Source organism: Saccoglossus kowalevskii, chromosome 5 (assembly GCF_978046115.1).
Source record: "Saccoglossus kowalevskii chromosome 5, keSacKowa6.1, whole genome shotgun sequence".
Taxonomy (NCBI): domain Eukaryota; kingdom Metazoa; phylum Hemichordata; class Enteropneusta; family Harrimaniidae; genus Saccoglossus; species Saccoglossus kowalevskii.
In genome coordinates this window covers 21,479,995-21,491,894 of record NC_140645.1, presented here as the reverse complement: position 1 = coordinate 21,491,894, position 11,900 = coordinate 21,479,995, and the positions used below count along the sequence as shown (strand labels likewise).

The 11,900-nt window shown below is 35.8% G+C and overlaps 1 protein-coding gene across 1 annotated transcript; it reads right to left on the bottom strand.

Moving 5' to 3' along the window:
* Nucleotides 1–4,602: 4,602 nt before the first annotated feature.
* LOC102801149 (uncharacterized) lies at nucleotides 4,603–11,417 on the bottom strand. Its single transcript, XM_006824330.2, has 4 exons — nucleotides 11,335–11,417; nucleotides 6,153–6,481; nucleotides 5,654–5,743; nucleotides 4,603–5,312 (listed from the first exon to the last, which is right to left on the bottom strand). Exons 2-4 carry the CDS (start codon nucleotides 6,474–6,476, stop codon nucleotides 5,136–5,138), a joined length of 591 nt encoding a protein of 196 aa, XP_006824393.1. The 5' UTR covers nucleotides 6,477–6,481; nucleotides 11,335–11,417; the 3' UTR covers nucleotides 4,603–5,135.
* Between the last annotated feature and the right edge of the window lie 483 nt (nucleotides 11,418–11,900).

Here is an 11,900-nt window from a genome sequence, read left to right as displayed (position 1 = left end):
GGTTTAGAGATTATTGTAATGAAATTCTCTATTTGAGTAGTACATATGGATTACCCTAAAAAATATCTTAACTTACTGTAATTGCTTCGTCCAATTAATTCACCACAGCAAAGCTAAGCTAGGTGTATAATAATAATAATTATTGTGCAGTATAACGAACATCGACAGCTATATACTCACGGACATAGATTACAAATCAAGTCTAGATTCAACACAGGTTCAGATCTGGTGGGTCTAATTCAATTTTATTGCAATTAGCGACAATGAAAAACATGTGGTGTTTTGTAATCATATGTTCTGTTACTGTGGTACGTTGGGCCAATGAGTGCTATACACTCATCCCATTCAGATGAGTCGGATTTCACTTTATGGAAAACCATACAAGCCATTGCTTTTTCAATCTCATATTTCTAGAACTAGAATAAACATTTTTTCCTTGGTCAATCCTAGTAGCTTATCTGATTCAGAAATTACATTTATCGTCATCTATGTATGAAGTAATCCAATATCATAATTACCTATTTTTCACCTTGTGTATGTTGATCAGTACCTCTTTAATGTTTATGACAGATGTAAGTATCTTGCAACTCAGCTTAGTAGCATTATGCAAATTCGGTTTTACTGTTTTTAACACAAGCATTATGTGTTTCAATAAGCCTCATTTTACTCATTTCTATTTCTCTACTAGCAAAACAGTTAATAAGGATCATTTACACACTCTTTACACTGAAGACAGGGTGGGAATTCTTACAAGCCATCAAAAGCGAATTCCAGCCCATTAGCTTGGCAGTTCCCAACCACAGATCCTACAGGCGTCATTGGTATGAGGAGTTTTTCCAAGTATTGTAACTTTTCTTAGGAATGTTCATATACAAGCCATGACAAATATGGACATTCGCCCATGATTATTCCTAGCAGTGAGCAGTGACATATATATATATTTCACAAAGGTAATAATGTAAAGCTCTTTGCAAGTCACATTAAGCTTATGCTGCTGTTCGCTCTGTGTTTTTCTATGCAACGCATTACTTTTCACTTTGCTATCTTGAAGATTAGCTAATCAATACCTAATACCCTTGTTATTAACAAATATCTGAAATATTTAATATACTGTGAACTGACTGATCACTCGGCAAGCCCTCACCCCTTTAATGTGAACAATGGCTTGAACTTTTCATCCTAATCAAACTTCTGTTTTGCCTACTAGCTCATGAATGGTTCTTGCTACAAGCGCAACTGTATTTGAAGAACACCTATAAGGCAACCTGAGATATGTTTTACTCGTATCAGCATATCAGTGGCCTTCGATTTTGTTACAGTCTTCACTTTGTCTAGATTATACTTAAAATTCAGCAAGGTGTTTAATTGCTTTTGTGATAGCGTTTTCATATTACCCTGTCAAATTCATTTATCTGAAAATCATTAGTGTGAACTCCCGTCAAGTTATGACTCGTGGTCACCCATAAGATAATGATTGCATCCAATATTAAAATAAAGATGACGGACTATAACGTTAATTCATCTCGTTCTATTCTGGATTATTTAGAGCACATAAATATCTAAATATTTATATAACTGTGTTTTTTTATTTTTGCAATGTATTTGACATGTCTAATATGTTACTCCTTGTTTTGCATATTGTCTGTATCACAGTTCCTGTGGGTTTCTGGTGTAATCCGTTATAGCTGTTGAGGGCACTGCAGCTGGTCGACAACCAGTTATGCTCTTGTATTCAATAACTGAATTTTTAATAGAAGGAATTGATTGTTTCTTATTGGCAATTAATACCAGAATATTGATGATAAAACTCAAAACATTACAACATAGTTCATTACATAACTGACTGTCCGAACTTAGACTTTAAATGTTTATTCATGCCAGGGTACTTACCCTGTGTTTTATTCGGAGGGCCATGTAATTTGCAAATCCTGGCTATGTGCTTGAATTGATCTCAATGAACTTCGGTTTAATACGTAACTGATCGTCAAATCTCGGACTTTAATTGTGCATGTAAACCCGGGTACTAACCCTGTGTTTTTTTGAATGGCCATGTAATTTGCAAATCCTGGCTATGTGCTTGAATTGATCTCAATGAACTTCGGTTTAATACGTAACTGATCGTCAAATCTCGGACTTTAATTGTGCATGTAAACCCGGGTACTAACCCTGTGTTTTTTGAATGGCCATGTAATTTGCAAATCCTGACTATGTGCTTGAATTGATCTCAATGAACTTCGGTTTAATACGTAACTGATCCTCAAATCTCGGACTTTAATTGTGCATGTAAACCCGGGTACTAACCCTGAGTTTTTTGAATGGCCATGTAATTTGCAAATCCTGGCTATGTGCTTGAATTGATCTCAATGAACTTCGGTTTAATACGTAACTGATCGTCAAATCTCGGACTTTAATTGTGCATGTAAACCCGGGTACTAACCCTGTGTTTTTTGAATGGCCATGTAATTTGCAAACCCTGGCTATGTGCTAAAATTCGTCTCAAATCACTATGGTTCATTACGTAACTGACCGCCCAATTTCACTGTGCATTCAAGCTACAGTAATGACCCTGTGTTTTTCCAGAGGACCATGTAATTTGAAAACCCTATCTTTGTGTTAAAATTAGTCCCAATTGGACTTTAATTGTGCATGCAAACCAGGGTACCGACCCCGTGTTGTTTCTGTGTTGCACCTTGTAATTTCCAAACCCTGGTCCAATTCACATTGGGTAATATGTAACTGACTGTCACAATTTTGACTTTAATTGTGTACGAGAACCAGCAGCAGGGGCCATATATATGTCCTTCGAATATACAGTACACTCGGCAAGCCCTCACCCCTTTAATGTGAACAATGGCTTGAACTTTTCATCCTAATCAAACTTCTGTTTTGCCCACTAGCTCATGAATGGTTCTTGGTACAAGAGCAACTGTATTTGAAGAACATCTATAAGGCAACCTGAGATATGTTTTACTCGTATCATCATAACAGTGGCCTTCGATTTTGTTACAGTCTTCACTTTGTCTAGATTATACTTAAAACTCAGCAAGGTGTTTAATTGCTTTTGTGATAGCGTTTTCATATTACCCTGTCAAATTCATTTATCTGAAAATCATTAGTGTGAACTCCCGTCAAGTTATGACTCGTGGTCACCCATAAGATAATGATTGCATCCAATATTAAAATAAAGATGACGGACTATAGCGTTAATTCATCTCGTTCTATTCTGGATTATTTAGAGCACATAAATATCTAAATATTTATATAACTGTGTTTTTTTTTATTTTTGCAATGTATTTGACATGCTTAAGATGTTACTCCTTGTTTTGCATATTGTCTGTATCACAGTTCCTGTGGGTTTCTGGTGTAATCCGTTATAGCTGTTGAGGGCACTGCAGCTGGTCGACAACCAGTTATGCTCTTGTATTCAATAACTGAACTTTTAATAGAAGGAATTGATTGTTTCTTATTGGCAATTAATACCAGAATATTGATGATAAAACTCAAAACATTACAACATAGTTCATTACATAACTGACTGTCCGAACTTAGACTTTAAATGTTTATTCATGCCAGGGTACTTACCCTGTGTTTTATTCTGAGGGCCATGTAATTTGCAAATCCTGGCTATGTGCTTGAATTGATCTCAATGAACTTCGGTTTAATACGTAACTGATCGTCAAATCTCGGACTTTAATTGTGCATGTAAACCTGGGTACTAACCCTGTGTTTTTTTGAATGGCCATGCAATTTGCAAATCCTGGCTATGTGCTTGAATTGATCTCAATGAACTTCGGTTTAATACGTAACTGATCGTCAAATCTCGGCCTTTAATTGTGCATGTAAACCCGGGTACTAACCCTGTGTTTTTTGAATGGCCATTTAATTTGCAAATCCTGGCTATGTGCTTGAATTGATCTCAATGAACTTCGGTTTAATACGTAACTGATCGTCAAATCTCGGACTTTAATTGTGCATGTAAACCCGGGTACTAACCCTGTGTTTTTTGAATGGCCATGTAATTTGCAAATCCTGGCTATGTGCTTGAATTGATCCCAATGAACTTCGGTTTAATACGTAACTGATCGTCAAATCTCGGACTTTAATTGTGCATGTAAACCCGGGTACTAACCCTGTGTTTTTTTGAATGGCCATGTAATTTGCAAACCCTGGCTATGTGCTAAAATTCGTCTCAAATCACTATGGTTCATTACGTAACTGACCGCCCAATTTCACTGTGCATTCAAGCTACAGTAATGACCCTGTGTTTTTCCAGAGGACCATGTAATTTGAAAACCCTATCTTTGTGTTAAAATTAGTCCCAATTGGACTTTAATTGTGCATGCAAACCAGGGTACCGACCCCGTGTTGTTTCTGTGTTGCACCTTGTAATTTCCAAACCCTGGTCCAATTCACATTGGGTAATATGTAACTGACTGTCACAGTTTTGACTTTAATTGTGTACGAGAACCAGCTGCAGGGGCCATATATATGTCCTTCGAATATACAGTACATTGAGTATGTTGTCCACAGAAACCCAGAATAAATCTAGACATTACTTTAGACATTCAGTTATTAATAATGCAAAAAAGATGCAGTATAATGTCATAGTAACATCATTTATTGCACAGTTATCGACATATGAAGTTAACTTTAACTATAATTATCCTAGATACATGTAATTTAAAAGTGAAGGGTATTATTTGCGTGCATTCGGTATACATAATTCTTAATAATTACAGTTAATTTGATCTAAATACTGCCAGAGTGGCTTTCTGATATATGACTGGAGAATTGGTGTTTTGATTCCACTCAATAATTCCCAACCTATGATCTATCGCATCCTACATATACAGTATGCTAAAGTGTACAGCGTCCAAGACATAACTTGTATGGACTCCCAATCGGATTGAACAACATTCTATCAAACATTCATTTTTGTTCTAGAATAAACCCTTCATTTGACTTGTACAGGAATTAAAATATATTTAGTCCTATATGCAAACGGAGTAGACCTTGCAACTGATAACGTATAATTGTTGAAGCACGTGGTCTACAGTACGAAGTTATCCAAAACTACGCAATGAAAAGTACCTAACTATTGATAACTGGCACAAAGATAATTAATTGCCATCTTTCTATGTACTGGCTTGAATCAGATCGTCAACGAAATTAGGATCATCAGTGTAATATTCGCAGGTATAGATGGTATACTCGTCATTTTTGCGAACCAAACAGAATCTATCACGAGTTGAGATTTTCTCAGAATGTGTCGCTAATAACTCGATCTCTGTGGCGATGGCTGATGGACAATCCTATATGTGAACAAAAACATTGATTGATGGAATCAGAGAAGAAAATGTTGAGACGCAATAACAAATAAACATATACGACTGTTTCCCTACGAATGTTTTCATTCCACACAATTTAGTTACTTTGTAAATGACTGCATTATTTCAAGCAGTATTAGTATATCAAACATTTAAAGTGTAAAATATGGTATTATACATTTAAAAATGAAGTAAATAAGTGGTACAATAATCAAACTATCACAACACCCAACCTTCTCTCTCTTTTTTCCCCTACGATTGTGTTGATGCGTTTTTGCTTATTGTAGTGTATGTTTACAAAGAAATAAACATTGCAGGTTACTCACCACAATTGTACAAACAAATTGGACCCATGCGTCTTCTATTTCGTCGACCTCACATCGCTGACAATTGTCAGTTGGCACTGCTACCGTTCCCTGTAAAACAATGTATATCGATATATACAAAGTTGTTTTAGTTAATATGAAACATAATAATGAAAAACCTTGTTACGCCACAATATTAGAAAATGTTGTTCATTATGCAGTATAAATTTCTCTATTTAGTGAATATATCTCGTTAGGAGGCTATGACTTTCTCCAAAACACTTCAACCCATGCTGCAAGGCTTAGTTTAGTACCAAATTTGTCTTAAAGTCCTAAGTGGGAATCATTGCTTTATCACACAAGAACAAAACCAGCCCAGTTTCTATTGCACACACATGCACATTGTGATATTAAATTATGACTTTTGACAGAACTGTTTCACTAAATATATTGCTTGTGTCAAAACATCAATAATGTTTTACTTGAATGTGCAAAATTAGCGGAATTCAAAATAACGTACTATATCGCCCTTTTTAATGGAGTCGATTCGGTCTGCGAGTATTTCCACATATGCATAGTGACGTGTACCAGGCACGAATGCTGCATTGCCATAATAATATGCTGCATGGAACATAACTTCTTTTCCCTCAATAGTATTTTCAATATCTGCTATGTCAAGTGGGCAGGTGAAATCCTCTGTGCATACATTATGCCATACTCCATTGTCGTACATAGCACCATTACAATTCGTACAAGTGCCATTAGCAGGGTTTCCAGGGTGATCTTGAGCATGTGATGTCACTGCCATCATGATCAGACCCCAAAATGAAAGTGATACAAACATGGTTCCTGAAAATAAATGTATTAAATAAATAAAATCCTGTTTCCTGAGAATAAATACAGTCAGTCAGTCAGTCAGTCAGTCAGTCAGTCAGTCAGTCAGTCAGTCAGTCAGTCAGCCAGCCAGCCAGCCAGCCAGCCAGCCAGCCAGCCAGCCAGCCTGTCTGTCTGTCTGTCTGTCTGTCTGTCTGTCTGTCTGTCTGTCTGTCTGTCTGTCTGTCTGTCTGTCTGTCTGTCTGTCTGTCTGTCTGTCTGTCTGTCTGTCTGTCTGTCTGTCAGTCTGTCTGTCTGTATGTTGGATGAGTTGATGGGATTTGTTGTCTTCAGACTATATATGTATTGGTTGTTGATCATTTAAAAGTGTGATCATTTATCAGTTTATGCAAGATTATTTGTGTGTGCACACATGACTGAAACGTGCGTTGGTTTTCTCAGATGTTGTTGTTGCTGTTGGAAATAGTCAACTCAATCAATGGTGAAGATTATGTGTGCGAGGCTTCGGAGATCAACAGTGCGTGTTTTGAAAACAAGAAACCCCTAGATTATAAGTGTAATCGAACTTGTACTTGATGACAACTTTAGTATTACAGGAGATTGTGTAATCTCTAGGTGCTGCCGGAAACCATAATACAGAAACCTGAGAGATGGCCACCAAGATATCCATGACATTAATCCAAACCTATAAATTAGTATGAATTTGCAACTTGTTTTGATTTCAATGATTGTGAAATATTGAAGCACTTGTTAGTTCACCGTGGAGTTTCTGTTGTATTTATTCATATAGTAGTTAAAACGTGCGTCAGGTGGACATGGAGTGTAATTGTTTACAAACATGCGTCTACCCATGATCCTTTGCGATTTAGCGTGTGTTGTTATCATTGCTTGGGACGACCCCCCGCTCTAATTGAAATATGGTGACATCCAATAATATTATTTGAACAGTTATTGTATGTAGGGAGAATTATGAAAACTAATCAAATAATTTGTTGTACTATGGTATAATTTTAAAATTGAATTTTATGTGAACAATATTGAAATGGAAGAGTCGAATAGTAAGAATACAAGAAAATTATGTGCTATACACTGCCAAATGCCATTGTCTGCTTTGCATATTCCAGTGGTATCAAATATCGGTGCACTGACCATTCAGTGTTCTTCATAATATACGTTGATCAAATAACAATAAAATCGTTCTCAAATCAAGGAGCAGGTTAAAATTATCGACAACTAAACACATTTCCATTGGCTAGAAATAATGAAAAATGTGAGTTTGTTTGGTGTACGATATATTATGATTTTCCCTGGTGAAACACTGTACCTTTAATGCTTCAAGTAATGCCATTTTCCCAGCAGAATTAGACATTTAATATACGTAAAATATTAGGTTTTGCTTGGGGTAGAAATAACCATAAATTATTTGTGATAACAAGATAAGTTTGTACTAAAGATAATGGCGATCAACCACAAAGAAATTTAATTGTTATTTTCGTGATTTGTTGCTTTACAAAGCATTTCATAAAATTGACGAACATGTATATCGAAGGACGTATTATATATATTATTATTATATATAATATTAACATGTAAGTATATGCATTACTATATTTTCATTGACAATAAACTGTGAGTCATTAATATTTTTGATTTCCATTTCGTGGTATCAGTGTATCAATCAGTTGGGTTGTCATGCAGGTCATACACTATTGTCTTACTTATTTTTTCAGTTGTAGGATTTAGAGATTGACTAACAGATAAATACAAACCGATGTAAACAGTCACGTGACTTGGCTGCCAAAGCTTACACTGCCAATACTGAAACCACGAAAACAATCCAGCACTGCTTACTTTTTTTGTAATTTAGAGCTGAGAAAACAGTTTATAAGATGTGTACAGTCACGAGTCTCACCCATGACACAAAAAATACTTTATATTATGTGCAAATAATTCAACTCACTGATTCGAATACTGATGGATTTGTTTAGGAATACAAAACATGGCAACCAAGAGGGAAACCACGTACATACATAACAAGGTCTTAGATAACATAAAACCAGTCTAATCTGTGTCGGACTGGCGGTCCTCTGGCCAAATCAGCAAAGGCTTTAGGCCTAAGGACTGTTCACTTCTGCATAGTTTCCCTCGATTTTAATTATGCATGCCAGCGAATGACGTCACTTGGTTTTAATAATAGGCGGAGCGCGGTTCGGCTCATTTCCCATTGTGTCAACACAGGTGGCGCTATTCAGCACAAACCTGTGTCTTATGATGCATAACTAGCCTCTGAAGGCTAAATATCCATCCGCTACCATTTTTCTCAGCGTTTCTGCCGCGGAACTATATAAAAGTATTTTTCTTGTTTTGAACACATCCTCCCCCGATTTTTAGCAAGATTTAATCTTTAATGAGTTGATCAATTAAAATAACACACAACACTCATCAGAATATTATTTTATTAACATTAAAATGCATGTAAATTGGGAGGTCAAAGGTCTAACTTTTCTCAATATTGCATTGACACGCAGATCGCCGCAAACCAACCGAATAGCGCCACCTGTGTTGACACAAAGTGGAAATAGTTCCGACCACTTTTCCCATAGTTCCACGCGCGGTATGTGTCAGATCGGTTGGTTTGCGGCGATCTACGTGTCAATGCTCATTTCCTGCTTAGAGGTGAACAAAATAAAGGTTACGGATCCATGTGCTTTTTTTTGCAGCTCTTTCGTGATGGGCAGATATTTTCAAAGTTTTATAACAAAAATTCATTAACGTCAAAGCGTATTTATTATCACTGCATTATTTGCAGATTTTTCCGGTCATCGACGAATTGAATAAATTGCGAAATGACGTGTCCACCGAATCTGTTATTGGCTTGTTGCTGCGTGACGTTGCATTAGCTATCAATCATTCTCTGTTCAGAAACAAGAGTTATCTGTACCGGCCATCACTGAAATGCCTTCGGCGTTTGCTGATTTCGTATACTGAGAACTGTCGACAGTCTATGTCAAAACTTGCAAGCCCAGTTACGTCTATTTCACAGTGCTACCTATGTATCCGCAATATAACTGCTTTGTGTCATCATTTAAATATTTTTAGCATCTTTGTTATATTTTGATCCCTGTCTGGCAAGATGAGTTGGCTACATTGATTTATTCTCTGTAAAATCAAAGTTCATGAAAGTCGAGGTAAAACGTTTGTTTTGCTGTAAACAAATAGTTAATATATGTTTATGTAAAATTAAAATGATGTAACATAATTTTGATGACGATTTAGTAGTACTAGAATTTATTACCAGCATAATAATGATGTGTTCATATTTTGAATTGCATTGATATCAACGAGTCCATTTTCCATGATGTCAGTAGTCATTCCCTCGACGATTTTGACTACTTGGAGGATTCATTTAAGTCATAATAATTCAAACGAAACAAGAAAGTATATAAAAGCAAACATTCCAATTAGAAAGTGAGCAAGACATATCTTTCCTGTTAATTAAATATCAATATTAACCAAAGTCTTCTAACCTGCAGTATTTTCAGTAATTTTAAGTGGAACAATTGACAAGTATGACATATATAATTTTATGTAGGTTTTGATTCTTATATCAAAGGTGTGAAAACCAGTGTAAGTTATTTAGCATAAGTCCGACGTGACTTGAATATAATTGTCAGGTATGGATGTCATAGTATGCATAAATGAACGGAAAGTTTCCTTGATCTCAGGTGTCCTATTTCATCTCCACTGTCATAAAAGATGAAATCTACCAGATCAAATACATGATACTTGGTATGTAGGTGTCTTGGGCCACTGCCACTTTTTCTTGAAAACTACCAGTTCAATTGCATTGATACGTGGTATCAAATTGAGTTGGCAGTTTTCAAGAAGAAGTCTTATCTTTGTGCGTTGCTTGACTCGGCTACTACGATATTATTGTAGGACTGCGGGGTTATTTCGACTGCGTGATCGCTTGCTACGCATTTTTTTATGACTTCAAAGTGTTCCCCAAATCTCTGGCCCTCCGTATTATCGGAGAATAACAATTACATAGACAAGAAAGTTGCCGTTAACATCCACTTGTATGCTTTGGAAACACTGATGAGATGGGGGTAACAGTAATAATATGTAGATGTAACTCCCGTACGCACATCTTCGCACTCAGGTATAGACAGTCGACCCGCAACGACGATGTGGGTAGTATAACACTAGCGTAGTGTAGTGCGACGCCACAGCTGGGTGCAGAGACGGCGTATTCTTGCAATACTCGTTCACCACAGATTACTACAATGTCCCCCCCTCACAAGTCACTTGTCACTCGCAATGTATATTACTTAAATTGCAATACTATTTGTTGGCTTAAAACTAATTTCGTTCTTATGTAATTTTGTCACATTAGATTGTGAAAACGAATATCATAAATGTCATTTTAAATAATACAGATTCGGTCGTTAATGGCATCAAAACAGTTCCGTTTACTATGTCGATTTTGAGTAAACTGTGAAACATTTTTTTTATTTCTATTTCGGGATATCAATGTATTACTCAAACACTATTATCTTACTATTTTACAAGATAAATACAAACCCATGTGAAATTTCTGGTGCACTATACTACCACATCAGACACACAAAGTATTGGCTGCCAATAATGAAACCACAATTTAGAGCTGAAGAAACAGTTTGTAAGATTTGTACAGTCCCGATACCCACTCATGACACAAAAATACATCATATTATGCTCAAATAATTCATCTTTTCGATTCGGATACTGATATATTTGTCTAACAAATGAATACAAATATGGAAACCAATATTGAACATATATATATATATTTAACAATGATTTAGATTATGTAAAACAAATCTAACCTGTATTGTTGGCGTGAAGACTGTAACAACTTGCAAGCCCAGTTAACGTATATTTCACAGTGCTACCTATCTGTCTGCAATATGACTACTAGGCGTCACCTTTTAAATATTTATAGCATTGTTTGTTATTTTTTAATCTTTTAATCCTCGTATCTTCCTGTCTGGCAAGACGAGTAGACTAAATTGTTGTTTTTTCACTGTCAAATCAGTGTACATATAATATCGAGGTAAAACAACAAGGTAGAAGTTTGTTTTACGGAAATCAAATTATTAACATATGTATATGTAAAATTAAAATGCTGAAACACGATTGTATTTTAAAGACGATATAGTGATACTACCACATATTACCAGCATATTAATGATTTGTCTTATTTTTAATTGCGCTGATATGAACGATACCATTTTTCTCACAGGGGTGTCAGTAGTCATTTGAACTATAAATATACACAATTTGAGCAAAAGTGAGCAAATCATACTTCTCCTTATCTGTCATCCATTTCTACATCCTGAAACTGTGAGTTATTACCAATGCACACTTCCATATGCAATCCCCTATTTTAGTT